Here is a 16,040-nt window from a genome sequence, read left to right on the forward strand (position 1 = left end):
CCCTCCATATCAGGAAGTATGTTTTCTTTCTGTGGTTCCTCAAATAGTTGTTTTTGGACCTAGGAAACTATGGACCAACTCCTCCATAGCCGCCATAAGCACATCTGACCATATCTCCTTGTGTTGTGAAACTGTTGTCTTTGGCTTTGTAAAAACATTACCAAGGGGTGTCAGTTTCACAAGTTTCACTGGTTGTCAGTTAATTAAAGGTGGTAACACTGTTGTACTAGCTTCCCCTCCTCTTCCTGTTTTTTTTTAATCTGGCTGGAACTTGGGGGTACTTCGAAAAGCAAAAAAAAAACAAAAACACTGTCATTGGCCGAAAGACACTCATTTTTTTTTAATTGTGGTATTTAGACCAAGAAAATAATTATAAAAGGCCAAAATTAAGTGTAATGTTAACCTGATTATTTTAATAGTTTAAAGAATTTCCTTGATAAAGTAATTAAAATAATTTTCTTTTGAAAACAAATCTAGAGCATCAATCAGGGTATTAGCATAACCGATCGCTTTGTTGACTATACACAATTTATTTTGTGTTCAGTAGCTTGTACAATTAGTAAAACACTGTAAATGTAATACATTTCCTTAATATTGGCAAAAATACAAAACCAGTCTAATATCATATGTTTTTCTGCTTTTTTCACGTGTCTTTCGGCTTTTACCGGTATCTTTCGGCTAATGACATTTTCTTTCTGCTTTTAAAGGTATCGGGAACTTGGTGCTTGAGAAGCCTTTTTGAGATTGTATGTTTAGATGGCGAACGCAGAACTAGCTGTGAATTTTTCACATGATTCCTCTTAGAGTTAAGTTCATTCTTAAAGTCATTTATTTCAGTTTCTAATTCGAATCCGGTTTATACTGAAGCAATAGCAGAAATGCGTTCGGAGTCGAGCTTTAATTCATTACTTAAATTGTTGGTTCCTTCAAGAAGAATTTCCGTTTGCATGGACGAAAATCCACATAGTTCACATATATTTTCAATTAAAGAATACAACTTTCGTGTTGTGGACGCCATGATACAATTATTCTATACAAGTACGTAAAAGTCTGATGACGCTCAAAAACTAAATGCCGTTTTCAAGATCCCGCAAGACCGATTATGATTGGTAGAAATAAACATGTGACTACGGTCATCTTGACGTGAACTCAAACGAGGTTGTGTTAGACCCTCCGGTGAAACAAATAAAAATCGGAGGAGCTAATCTTAATCAGACTGTTGTACATTTCATCAAAATAAACGACACTTTTTTTTTGGAAAGATGAATGACCCAAAAAAATCACGATCTCCCGAAGGCAATATGTATTTACTTGTTTTTTGAGTTTGTAAACTCTTTCGACATTTTATTGTAACTTCTATATAGTACATTTATTTTGTTTTAACATTAGTATATGATATGAGAAAGGTTATCTATCCTGTTACGTAGTTTCAGAATGTTTGTTTAGCTTGCTGTATTGCCTGGTATATAATATGAAGTTTTTTTAGCGTATCTTATACCATACGCTATCGTATGAGAAAGTCGGTGTAGCGTACGTTGTAACCTGACATCTGGTTTAGCATGTTATGGCACCTGTTCTATTGTATCAGAAGGCTTGTTTGGCATTTGATGTAACATTGTATATTTCTACATGAAATAACATCATGCCTTAACAAATCAATACATGTTTCGAAAACCTAACCTGTAATAAATAATAAGAATCAATATCAACATTGCATTTGTCATGAACGTCGTCGGCAAGAAATGTCAAAAATACCACCAAAGGCATTATACAGAGATTAAAGCACACATACCGTTTTGGACTGAACCGGGATAAATCGAACTAGAGTTAACATATAATTTTGGTCAAATGACTTTTGTTAAATATGGCAGCAGCATAAGGCAATTTCCAACTAATGAACAGTTTAACTATGGTTTGAAGTTTGAAGATGATCTATTTTAGATTTTAATATTTCACAAAAAGGACAAAATATGAACTTTGATATGAATATGAAAGTAGAAATACATGTTACTATATCTACCCTACCAATGTGTAAACTTTTAAAGCCCAAAGTTATAACCTGACATGGTACATGTACACGTCATCAAAATAAACGATATTGATCATTTTTTTGAAAGGTGGGTGACTTACAAAACACGATCTTCCAAAGGCAATATGTATTTCCCAGTTTTTTTGAGTTAGTAAATTCTTTCGACATTTTATTGAAACTTTTCTAGGATATGTTAATTTTGTTTAAACGTAGTATGTTATGAGAAAGGTCGTCTATCATGTGTTGTAATATGTTCTTTGGTTAGATTAAGAGTAGTCAAAGGATCCAAGATTCTAGCATATGTTGACTGACGTCTAAAGATTATATTGCCTATCATAAGGTTTACACGTTGTACTTTTGGAACGTTAATAGCTTTTGAAAGGTGTATTGCCTTTCATTTTTATTATAATTAGATTTTTATTGTCGACCATTTCATCACCTATAACAGACACACTCAACCTTTTTTATTTTATGTGGGGCTCTAACGGGTAAACCGATTACTTTTTTCAATATATATTTTCAATGTTTAAATGTCGCGTGTACTTGACCTGATATTATGGGGGTCTATTGGGTAAACCATTGACGAATTTTAAATATCTCTCCATATTTTCATTTGTCGTTTGTTTTCTAAGCCCTTTTTTGTTAAAGTTTGAGACTTATATGATGGCTTAAAGTTTGTCTTTTGTTATTATAAGGAGATTGATCTTTTTACTGCTATAGTGTTTTCGATATTTGCATGTCGCGTACACCCAAACTTGCTTTGAACGTATTATGGGGTTCTAGTGAGTAAATTCCTTTTTTCATATTTTCAATGTTAACATGTCACGTGCTCTAGATTTGACCCGTTATGGGGTACCATTGAACTGTATACGGAATTTTATTTTTCTCTTCATATTTTCATTCGTGGTTTGTTTCCTTCGCCCCTTTTGTTTAAGTATTGTATGATGGGTTATTTATCAGGAGAATGAACTTTTTCCTGCTATAGTATGTTTTTCACTTACTTACACCCAAATTTTGACCCGTGTCATAAGGCTTTGATAGTAAATATGTTTATTATGCTGTGGCTAACGGTTTTTTGTACCCCCTCTTTCTCCTTTTGTTTTTCTTTTCTTTAGTGTAGTTGTACTATACAACTAGATACACCTATTTTTATCTATTTTATTTACGATTTCATCGCCCCACTTTTTTGATGTTATTTCAAGACACATCTGGGTACCCATAATCGGAAGTGGCGACTGACCCTTTGAACTTTGACCATTTTAACCACTGAGTTTATTACCCTTTCCACCCTTTGCCAAAGTGTATTATTCCGACGAGTTCAAAATGAGATCTGCCTTCTCATTAGCGTTGTCCGATGGATTCAAATGATTTTAATTGCGACCAATGAAATTCAAACGTGTGAGATCCAATCGCGTGTGGTCGCGGGGAGGATAAACACTCCGGACATTTCCGAAATCGTCGTTCTCTTGCAGACTTCCAGAAGAAAAAAGGTAAGAACCTTAATCTCCAAGTTAGCTTTTGGCGCCTGCTTCATATTGGGGTTGGGTTCCTTGGAGTGTTTGTTTATGTTTAACCCAAACCTCGAAGTAAGCTTGCTTACTTGCAACTAGTGGCAAGGTTCGATCAATTATGCTACTGTCGTTTTTTTGTTCTTTCACAACGCCAAGTCATACCATATATTACACGATAAATTTATGTTTGGAACACCTGCTTCGGTAAAAATCGGCCATTGACCCCGTAGATAGTGATTGATATAATCGTGTATGAAACAAAACATAGCAATTTTTTTTCATTTTGAATAATTAAATGAAATATAAAAGCATCTTTACGTTATTGCACAATTTGTTTTAATCTCTAATAATCTTTTTTACCGTCCAGTTAAGTGTGTCGGTTTAGTGTCCTTGTTAGACAAATAAGTATTGTACATCCGATGTAATTCTATGAATATCAATACGTTTCATAATTTAGTTACAGTGATTATCGAACCAAAACCTTTTTGTGACGCTTGGTATACTTATACTTGTGTTTTGTAATAAAAAAGGGAGATCACCCTGATTTCTTTTTCAGGAATGTCATTCCTTTGTGAGATATGCGGAGAGACCTTTGAAAACAAACAGATTTTTATCCGACACCACAGAATTTTCCACGACCTTCCACCGTATTCCTGTCGTATATGTGGAATGGAATTTACACGCAATTATAACAGAAAACGGCATGAGGACAAAATTCATGGCGAACGTTCAACCAGTAAATGGTGATCGTGGGTGAATACATCCAATATGACTCTAAACCAAAGGTTTCCTTGTTCTCGCTGTTCTAATAAATTGAGTCGGAAAGACGGCCTAAAGAGGCACATCCGATTGCTTCACGAGAACCAGAAGAATATTCATCAGAGCTTCACCTCGTCATCCAGAACAATGCAAATAAACGTAAAATCAGTACACAGAGATGTTTTGATACGGTCGATTACAAAGCCCCCATCCATATGTGAACCACATAACACTGTTACATTACAACCGTATTTGTATTCGGTCTCCAGTCATGGATAAGGACCGTTTCAGGAATATTTTCTGTACACATATATGACCCAACTACTTCGATCACCTGTGAACATTTTATTGTTTGTTTTTCTCGTATTTGATAAGTGATGGATTAATTGTTGTAGCTTGATATCTTGGTGTTCTTTCTATGTATAGGTAAGGACAGTGCCCCTTATGCATGTTCTGCGAAACGGTCATGCGTAACTTACATCTTGGCACCTCTATTGATACGTTCCTTCCGTCATCGGCTATAATGGTTAAAATCGTTTCACTCTAATTCTGTACAAGTATTGTAGGATGGGACAAGAATTGTATCATTTAAAGTTATGGCACAACAAAGTTTTTGCCTTTTCGGTACCGCAACTTCATAAGGCTTCTGTTGTATCTTCTCCATTAAAATTTACTTGAGTTTTTTTTCTTTTTTTTCTTTTCACAGTTGTCACAGGGACTCACTGGATTGCCGTCATTCTCTTGACATACTGTGCTAACTATTTTGTGCGACACACAAGTTTGATCAATCTTCGATAGCTCTAAACGACAGTTATAACCGGCTCCATGGGGCTTCTTCATCTGAGTAAATCCATGTTGATCAACCTTGGCTTTGTCGTTATCAGGGAAATAAGGCTTCTCATATGAGAAAAATTAAGTGTTTTGAATTTAATTGAAACTTTTACGATATCATCTTTTACAATTTTATTAGGATATCTTGCACTTTGTGTCCTTGTTTTTAGGTCCAGCCCTCCAATTTTGGTTTATAATTTTTTATTGAAGTCATCGTGTACAACAAATTTGATGTATACTATACTTGTGACTATGTATAAACTTTTTTTGTGTATATTTTTTGTAATAAAATACATGGACACATATTTTTATTTTTTTTGTTTCTTAATATCATACAAATTGCTTAAGAGTTAGAATAAGATTTCGAAAAAGTCCGGAGTGATTATCCTCCCTGACACCGCACGCGATTGGATCTCACACATTTGAATTTCATTGGTCGCAATTAAAATCATTTGAATCCATAGGACGACGCTAATGAGGAGGCGGAACTCATCTTCTTAAAGTCGTCCGCGTCGAACTAATACACTTTGGCAAGGGGTGGAAAGGGTAAAAAAATCAGTGGTTAAAATGGTCAAGGTTCAAAGGGTCGATGGCCAATTCCGATTATGGGTACCCAGATGTGTCTCGGAAAAACATCAAAAACGTAGGATGATGAAATCGTAAATAAAATAGATAAAAATAGGTGTATCTAGCTGTATAGTACAACTACACTAAAGAAAAGAACATGAGACTCCCTCCTTACAAAATGACAGGGGGAGTACAAAAATCGTTAGCGACAACATAACAAACATATTTACTAGCAGGAAAAAGTTCATTCTCCTTATAAAGAACCCATCATACAATACTTAAAAAAGGGGGCGAAGGAATCAAACCACGAATGAAAATATGGAGAGAAAAATAAAATTTCGTATACAGTTCAATGGTTTACCCCATAACGGGTCAAATCTATTGAACGCGACATGTAAACATCGAAAATATGAAAAAAAGGAATTTACCCACTAGAGCCCCATAACACGTTCAAAGAAAGTTTGGGTGTACGCGACATGCAAATATCGAAAACACTATAGCAGTAAAAAGTTCAATCTCCTTATAATAACAAAAAACAAGCATTAAGCGATCATATAAATCTCAAACTTAAACATAAAAGGGCATAGAAAACATACAACAAATGAAAATATGGAGAGAGATTTAAAAATCGTCAATTATTTACCCGATAGACCCCCATAACATCAGGACAAGTACACGCGACATGTAAACAATGAAAATATATATTGAGTAATCGGTTTACCCGTTAGAGCCCCACATAAAATGGAAAAGGTTGATTGTGTCTGTTATAGGTGATGAAATAGTCGACAATAAAAATCTAATTATAATAAAAATGAAAGGCAATACACAATTCAAAAGCTATTAACGTTCAAAATGTACAATGTTGAATAGCCTGGTATATGGCATGAAGAAAGTCGCTTAGCGTATCGTGAACTCTCAGCTATCGTGTCAGAAATACGGTTTAGCGTACGTTGTAATCTGAACTCAGTTGTAAGAAATTTGTTTAGTATGTTATAATATCTGGTCTTTGATATCAGATTTTTATAACATTTCATGTAACATGGTATGTCTCCACGTGATGTTTTGAATAACATAGATTTTCACGACAGTTTTAGATTACAATACATGAGACATGCATATTCAACACAAAAGCCATCTCCACAACGAGAACAGATTTATTCTTATGAGCAACTTGGTAGTTTTACCAGAGATAAGAACAGCATTCTACCGATGTTCCCACGTCGAATAAGGAGTCTAATATACCATGTATACGTAATTCATTCATGTGTTATTGTTTTGCCTAAATTTAAATTCAAAGTTTTGTCATGGTCTACTTGTTTTTGTCTTAATCGCAATAAGGGATTAAGGGTTTTTTAAAGTGAAAGTAGATAGGTAATTGTTAATGATATACAGAGAAAGTGCAAAACTAGGAATTGCTCCTATTTATATCTAGCTTACTCACACAGAAAAAGGGATTGAGGCACAAAGTGAAAGGAAATGTCGGCGTGATTTGCAGCTGGAAGATTTGTGTTTCCGAGGAAAGTTTAATGACTACTTTCGAAGAGTGCTCGTGTTGCCGGTCAAAAAGCTTTTTGAATATATCTCCTTTTAACTTGTGCGGTTAAAAGTTTGACAAGACGCCATAAATTTGTAAGAAGAAAAAAAACCGTAGAAATATTTAATATTTTTGTTTACATATTGAACTGCAGTACTGACAGCGAGCTATTATCAGTACCAAACCGACTTAGTGACGTCACGAGCTAATCGGACTCTATCGTTAAAAATTAACAAAATCTGGTGATGATCAACACTATCAATTCCTTCAGATAGAAGAGTTATGCAAGATGGCTATTTACATTTTTTACATATGTTAATATAGGCATGAATTTTCATTAAAACCGAACTGAATGAAAATATGGTCTTTTCCTTTAATCATCGTCTGATTAAAATAAATGCAATTTATTGGATTCACGGTAAAGGTGTACACTTATTTAATAAGTCCGAGCCAAAACAATAACTATTATATTGATTTATTTGTGTTTACAATGTATTTAAATATACTCTAGCAGTCCATCCTTTACACAGTTCTATTACGTAAGATATATATATATATATACATATATACAAACGTCTCAGAATGTGACGACTCTATTTGCTACACTGCTCCATCGGATCAAATTGCTACAGGGAAGAAGTATAAACATATAGAAAAGTCTGAAAAAATTCCCAACGATGTTAGAACTGTCAATTTGCGATGCAAATGTTTGGTCGTTCCCTCCGCGGGACTCGAACTCGTACTCCTGGGACATCTATGGCAACACAGCCTGTACAAAGACCAGCGCCCTAGACCACTCGGCCGGCTAGGCTATATAAAAATATAGCTTTTGCTGGCCGGGTCATTTCTCCTCGTAGGATTAATCTAGGGCTATAACTTAGTACACGATGTATGGTAGTACGGGACAGTTCATCTAGGTGTTATTATGTAGGATAGAGGATCAAATTAATGATGCATGTCACAACTAATCAATATTATACAACGTCTCAGAATGTGACGACTCTATCCGCTACATCGGATCAAATTTATACAGGGAAGATAATGTAAACGTATAGAAAGGTCTGAAAAATTCCAAACGATGTTAGAACTGTCAAATTTGCGAAGAAAATATGCAACATACATGTAACAAGACTGCGCATGCTTGAATCACAACAGAAATTAGTTATTCGATTTTTGATTTGACTGATTGTTTACAGAATATAGGGAAATGTCAAGTTCGTTATTCAAGATATACGGGAAGCCATAATAATATGTGTTTCACATTTAAAGGAAAATGAAAACATGTTAAGATACTTTTCTTTTAAAATGACTACAGTGCATGTAGATCGTCTTTGTCTCGTGTGTTCACGTTTAGGCAATGTTTTGGGATTTTGACGTATTTAATCATCCCACTGCTGACGTATTTTTTTTGCCCTTCAAATGAACCAAACATCACGCATGGACTCAGCACTCTCTGTTCATTTATGAGTTAAGCACTATTCTTATTAATTGAATTTAAAAGACCGACATCGAAATTAATTGAACTCGGAAAATATGATCAGCTTTCAAATTCTTGAGAAAAAAAAATGACAAATTCGATTGCATTTATATTCAGTAAGGGTCTACTAAAAATGTCATACGCTTTTATTACTTACAACTTGTAAATATACTTGATAAATGCTTAGCCTGAAATGGCATAAAAGATTAATATGTGGTAACACATTTAATGCATCGTCATAATCTCAATAAGGAGTTTGTCACTGTATTCTTTCAATCAAAACACTGTTCCAACAGTATAGAACACAACAAATATAATGTCTTCCGTCAATTAAAAAAAATGACTCAAGGTGTAAACTTCCATCTTTTTTTCTTAAATTCTCTTTTAATGTGGTAGTTCTTTTAATTTGGAATAGCAATTGAACTGTTAACATGATATATTTTGCGGTAATGCAAAGCTCACACATTTTTTCTAGTTCTAGATGTCAAATTTGTTAATTTCCAGCTATCGATTTTGTGAATTACATTTTGTTTCAGGCGGTTCACATATATATATATATATTTTGAATTTGATTGGTTTGAAAATTATATAAGGCGTTCCATAATAGTATAAGATGTAATGTACCGCAATTGACTCATCAGTTACCAGGTAAGGAAATACTTTAATTTTCTATATGTTTCTTCTGTTTAATGCATGTGCAACATCATTTCCGAAGGACTTCTAATCCATTAGAAAATAATCCATGTAAGGGTTATTTATATATCAGGATTTCTAATTTACTTTATTATCAAAATAAATAAATAAATAAATAAATGAAATAAATAAATAAAATAAAACTCTCCATTTAATATTGACAAAATGTTAATGGTTTATAGGTTAAAAAGTCAACCCAAAAGCAGATTCTCGAGTTTATATTGCGGAAGGTAAATTTATTTTTGATTAAAAATTTCTAAAAATATATATGGTAGAATAAATTTCATATTATCAAACTCTTTCAGGTTTGCCAACAAAGTTCGTATTGTTTGTATGTTTTAATTTTAAATTGCATTTTGAAACGAAAGAGTTAAAACTTCATACTATTCGTATGACTACTGCCATGTCAAAGTCATTGAAGAAGAAAATTGGGATTTTATCTTGAAAAGCTGATATCACATCGACTACAAAATTAAGGAAGGATACTATGAACATTCCTACGTGCTGTTTTGATTTAATACTGCTTACTAACTTATGTGTAAATGTAATGAAATATAAGGAAGCACCATTTTGACGAAAAGTAATATGCATAGAAGTATGTGATTCATATCATGCGTAGTGTTCTCCAAGAAATTACCGAGTCGACACCCGTGTCATTTTGGATTATTTGGGACACATGTGCCAAGAATAAGGCTAGGGTTACCCATAAGCCGCTATATAAATAAAAAACCATGAATTTAATACAATGCTTTTTGTTATACATCCTTGCTGTCAATGCTCTCACGTGAGGATTTTGAAATAAAGCATTGTTTATGGTGTAAACTTAGGGTTGACATGTTTAAGTACTGATAAAAAAATATTTCTAAAAGATGTTGGTTAGATTTCTTAACTATATGACAAATGGATTGTGATAATAAAGGTAATTTGGATTGAAGTTTTTAAATACATGTTTAAGCAAATAAAAACAGTACAAGCCCGTTAAATATGTATAAAGTTCTTAAGCGTGACCACTTACGTATGAACATTCTTCATTTTTAGAATGGCAGTCCCGTCAGATATTGTACAGACAGATGAATTTATACGTTCTTTTGTCATTTTAAATGAACCAGCCGTGGTCGGAACTGTGGCAGGTGGAGGTTCTACAGGGTCTCTACTCGCAAGTAAGTATATTTTGCCTTTTGGTTCTGCCATTTTCGCTTTATGATCAAATCAAATTTAATATTTCGTGTCCCAGGAATATCGTTCTATTTAAATTTTACCTTGTTAACTAGATTTGAAGTAAAAAAACAATATATATTCTGGGACATTCTTATCATAGTAAAGTGTTTATTCAATACTGAAAATGTCGGTTTCTCTGTAATTTTTTTGATCTACAACCTATGCCCTATATTCTGTCGGAACAAGGTAGCGTATATAATTGAATTTTCAGAGTATTTAAAAGTCGTAGTATTTAAAAGTCCTTGACAAACAGTGTGTGGAACTATATCTCCAAGGGTTCCCGACAAGAATAACGATAATTTGTTTATTCATGATAACCAATTGTTTATCCTATTTATGATATTGATTTTCTCAAAACTTATTGGATATTTTGATTTGCATACCACACGTATTTTTTGCTACTCTACTGATTTGAGTATAATAACAAATCATGCTATGAATTAATGAACCAATTAATAAATACTATCTGGTAGTCTTGTCATTGAAGAAAATTTAAGTGAAGACCCGCTCAAAGATAAAACAATGTCTTTATTTACAGTCATTCCATTCCTTTTATTGAGTATGTTTACTGGTCTTATGATGTCACCACCATTAACATGCCCTGTCTGTAGTACAGCATGTACAACTCCAAGTAAGAATTAGAATTGGAAGAGTAATCAAGGGAACCAAGGTTCTAGCGGAAATGAAAAGAATGTAATCCAGGGACAAAGACCAGGCATGGAAAACAGACATACATAACAAAGAACATTAGATAAGCAAAATAATACATAAAAAGTAACAAAAGTCAATGAGGCAATTCTGACTCCACTGGAAACTAGGAGCATGGACCAGGTACACCGAGGTGGTATCAAAAACTAAAATGCCAACCAAAAAATTCTTTAAAGCATTATTTTGAAAAAAATAATGGTAACATGTATTCATTTTCTGTATAGAATTATATTGACATCGAATTGAACACACTCTCCGGCCAGAATACATTATTCCATTTTATACAATAAAGTTTGACACTTTAATCAAATTTCCTCTCTTCTCACACATTGCTTATAACAACACAGATTTCAGCAGAACAAAAACTGCATCGAACAAGAATTAAAACAAAAATGTTAGGAAAACAAACAGAAAGTTTTAATAGAATTTTTATCGTGCAAATGTAGACTTTTCAAACTGGTTTTTTTATATGGTTGAAAATAGAGTTGAAGCTGATTTTTTACTTTATATATGTTTGAATATTTAGCTCCATGTTCACCCACACCAATATGTCCATCTGGGTTTCAACAACTTTCAACTGGAGGAATGAATGTTCCAAACAAATGTTACTTCTTTTCAAAAACAACCCAACTTTTTTACGATAATCTTGTAAGTGTTGATGTTCCGATAATTGTTAAATATCTGTCGCTCCTTACACCTCTTAATTCGTGACCATCAAGGGCAGCGAATGTGTTATATTCTTTATTATATAGAGAGCCAGTGTAATTTTGTTCGATAATTTTCCTCTTGCGCTTTCTCCCGCCAAAATGACACAACACAAACATCAATCCGCCGTTCACAAAATTTTATATTTGTGTTGAAAATAACAATGAATAATGAAGGAAATCTATATAATAAATATTATAATCAAGTGTTTATCGTGAATAACCAAAATATGAATACTCGTGCCAAGAACGCATTACAAGATTAAATTCGTGCGCGGAACAAGTTCTGCACACACGTTAAATCTAGGCGTTCTCCGGCACTCGTGATTATATTTTGGTTATTCACTCTTTCCAATTAATTATTCCGTTATTATTGCCTGATTCCACTAAATCTTCTTGATGTAATAAAAAAGAGTGGCCATTTAAAATGAAATTCAAGTGCGTTTGATGATTTAAAGACTCTGATACCTTGTATTGGATAAAATATTGAGCTTTACTTACCATGTAATAGTTTCTCACATGTTTTCATGTGTGTGTGTTTGATGTGTATGTTGATCCTAAGTTTTATTGAACAATTTGGAAGGACGTTTTTTATTGATGTACAATACATTTGTTATAGATACTCTGTACTAAGCTTGGAGGATACCTGGCAAACCCATCTACTATTCCAGAAGCAACAGCGTTGCAAACATATTTGAACAATAGTCAGTATAAAATAAGCTCTTAATATTCAGGTTATGTTTTGTTAATTGTTGTCTCATTTCAGGTTTTAGTGTTCGTTTTTTTTTGTTTTTTTCCTTTGAAAGTAAAAGCTATGTATTTAAATTATCAGTACAAATTTAACTAGCAGTATGACAAGCTCAAATATGAAATAAAATGCATCATGTTGAACTCTAATCACTTCTTATGTTTTGTTAATTGTTGTCTCATTTCAGTTTTTGGTGTTCGTTTTTTTTTTGTTTTTTTCTTTTGAAAGTAAAAGCTATGTATTTAAATTATCAGTACAAGTTTAACTAGCAGTATGACAAGCTCAAATATGAAATAAAATGCATCATGTTGAACTCTTATCACTTTTAGTAACCCCATGTGACATATAATAAAATAATTTCAACAAAAGCAAACGTTTCATTACAAAATGGCATAAATCATATAATGATTTTTAAACACATCCATTTTATTGTTGTTTTTTGTTTTTTGTTTTTGTTTTTGGTAATGTTGTACAAACTATTAGCACCAGGAAGGTAAAACTGCTTTTAATCTGAATAAGGTATTTACCTTATGGAAGCACTTTCTTTAACTTAGAGTATCAAAACCCAAAACATATTGAACAGACACAATGCACATTTTGTAGATGATGCTAACGTGGAGTACTATATTGGATACACAGACTTCGTACGTAATCTACCAATCCGTGGAATAGCTGGAGGTCCTAATCCCATTCCTGTTTTTGGTGAACCCACTAAAACCAGTAAGAAAACATTTATTGTCAGTCACTGACTCTCTTTCATAACAGTAATTTAGTCATTTTTTGTTTGTTTTTGTTTATTTGTTTGTTTGTTTGTTTGTTTTTTGTTTTGTTTTGTTTTATTTTGTTTTTGTTGTTGTTGTTTTTTTGTTATCGGTACTTCGACTTAAGTGGCAAACAGTTAATTGGATAATATACAATTCAAAAACCTACAATTAACTAAGAATGTATGATAAGCGTACATTTTGGGACTTTCTGGTTTGCAATCTCATCTTTTGTGCAAAAGGAAATTTTAAATATGGCGGTTTCCAATTGAATGCCGGCATTATAGCGTCAATAGACTTTTGACGACATTGGTTGGCACGGCACCTTTCCACAGATTATATCTGATAAACATCGAACTTAATTATATCTCAAGAAGGGTTTAAGAGGGCGTCTACGCAAAGACTAGGCAGTGGATGGCACATATCACATTTTGTTTTTCAAAAATATCATCTATTTCATATCGCAAATGCATCCATTTTCAAAGTGAATGTTGTTTTTTGATTAACTTTGGTTCAAGAGAAATAAATTATATAAAAAGCATTGATATTAACTGGAAAAAAGAGAGAACTCTTTCATGTTGTTCAACATTTATTTGCTTTCTTTGAGGATTATAAAATCATTTTCTGAGACATCAATTGTCGCTTTAAGAAATGTTCGTTTGGATAAAAAATATTACATTGGAACAAAAACATTTCGTGGGATACAATTTGCCATGTGCCATTCATATTGGAACTACCTAATTTCTAAATAGGAAATATCTTAATAAAATCACATATTTCATTCAATAGTGCCAATTTGTAAAATAACTCTATTGTATAGATAGCAGAGATTGCATTACAGTCAAAGTACAAGGAAATAACCCAACGTTGCAGACGCAGGATTGTAAGCTGTTTATGAGCAATGGCATTTGCGAGATCGATCTTGTAGGTACATGTATTATTATATCCATAACCGTGAACACATTATGGAATGATAAATTAGAAATAATAAATTACGACAATATGATTACGAGAACCAATATTTTTCAATTGGGCAGAACTTGTAATATGCACAAAGTCAATCAACCAAACGCTCTCGGAAAGGGTCATTTTTCGTGATAAAAATGTCATGTCCTATAAGTTTATCATATAGATTTTATCAATAATTAAGTGACAAAAAGTTATATGACGAATAAATGGGACAAGGACCTAAACTGTGATACACAATTCATAACACTTTTGAATCTTAATTGTATTCCTCGATAATCCATTGCAATGCATGTACTACTAATTATTACTCACAGATATTCAATTGGGAAAACTTAATGGTATATATATGTAAAAAAGATGCATAATGATCAAAATTATTTTTGTGAAAATAGCGATACCAAATGGGAAAACTGAGATTGCAGTTATTGTTACGTCAAATCATTTTGTTGAATTATAAGACACTTTAATGAAGTTAAGGGAACCAGGATAAGAGCTTTATTACAAAAGACCCAATCTATTAACAACGACAACAAAAGAAAAAAAAACCTGACAAATGTAATAACCATTATAACACGCATTAATAATAAAAATAATAATAATAACAATAATAATGAAAGATATATATATATATAGTACTATTAAGCTGCAAAATGAATATGTACGTGATATTGAGTGGGAATCTTTTTCTAATTTGGAAAATGAGAATTTCATATAAGAAATATAAAATACAGAATTACATATAGCGAAACTGGGAGTTCGTACTTATGTTTGATAAAGCTGAACAACATATGAAACCTCCTTTGTATGCCAATTGAAACGTATAATAATTACAAAAAAATATCAAAAATTAAATGATAGTCTATATATTCACTATTATTACAGGTTATACTCAATAACTGGTTTGGGCCTTTTGTCTCTTTTATAAGCTGTAAACTGCCGCAAACCATGTTGTTTCATATAATATGTTAAACAATAGAATCATTCCTTTAGTGTACAGAATCTATCTTTCGTGATTGTAAGATACTAGACATATACATTATAAACGAACCATGGCGTACAGCGTACATGTTATATATAAGAGGACAAATTATTCCACAATTCATTGTTAATCATACTGATTATTATCCTCGTTTAGATAGGATAACGACGCGCATTCTTAAACCATAATGTTCTTTCTTATTTCAGTCAAAACAAAGTTGTGCTTGCCCCTGATGATTCTGGAAAGATAGTTCATGGAAGTATAACCAGTTGGGACACCTTTTAAAGTATAATTTTAAGCATATTAAACACTTACAATGTCTTCGTATCTTTTATGCGTTACATTTAAACTTTAGTGATTCCGTTGGTCTGGTCGCCGTGATTCATGCAATGAGTTTTTTTAAAGCCCGTTAAGACACTCTGAGCACTGTTTCAGCCATAAACAGATGGTAGCATCGATAAGAATTGTTGGTATCCAGAGTGTCAATAATGTGAATTTAAGTTTCAATTGATATTACATGTATAGATGACATACAATTAAATATATGAAAGT

The 16,040-nt window shown here is 32.8% G+C and overlaps 1 protein-coding gene across 1 annotated transcript; it reads left to right on the forward strand.

Annotated features, from left to right (window-relative positions):
• Positions 1-10,433: 10,433 nt before the first annotated feature.
• On the forward strand, positions 10,434-15,809 carry LOC148607759 (uncharacterized). The gene is made up of 7 exons (XM_088545019.1): positions 10,434-10,561; positions 11,158-11,250; positions 11,854-11,975; positions 12,651-12,735; positions 13,383-13,499; positions 14,361-14,464; positions 15,695-15,809. Exons 1-7 carry the CDS (start codon positions 10,441-10,443, stop codon positions 15,719-15,721), a joined length of 669 nt encoding a protein of 222 aa, XP_088401145.1. The 5' UTR covers positions 10,434-10,440; the 3' UTR covers positions 15,722-15,809.
• The last annotated feature ends 231 nt before the right edge of the window (positions 15,810-16,040 follow it).

The sequence above is a fragment of the Perna viridis genome, chromosome 9, assembly GCF_037379345.1.
Source record: "Perna viridis isolate PV_CMFRI_1.1 ecotype Kerala chromosome 9, ASM3737934v1, whole genome shotgun sequence".
Classification (NCBI taxonomy): Eukaryota; Metazoa; Mollusca; class Bivalvia; order Mytilida; family Mytilidae; genus Perna; species Perna viridis.

Coding starts and splice junctions, on each gene's coding strand:
- LOC148607759 (XM_088545019.1), top strand. CDS start 10,441: ATGGCAGTCCCGTCAGATATTGTACAGACAGATGAATTTATACGTTCT. Junction 10,562..11,157: donor TACAGGGTCTCTACTCGCAA/GTAAGTATATTT, acceptor CTTTATTTACAG/TCATTCCATTCCTTTTATTG. Junction 13,500..14,360: donor TGGTGAACCCACTAAAACCA/GTAAGAAAACAT, acceptor TCTATTGTATAG/ATAGCAGAGATTGCATTACA.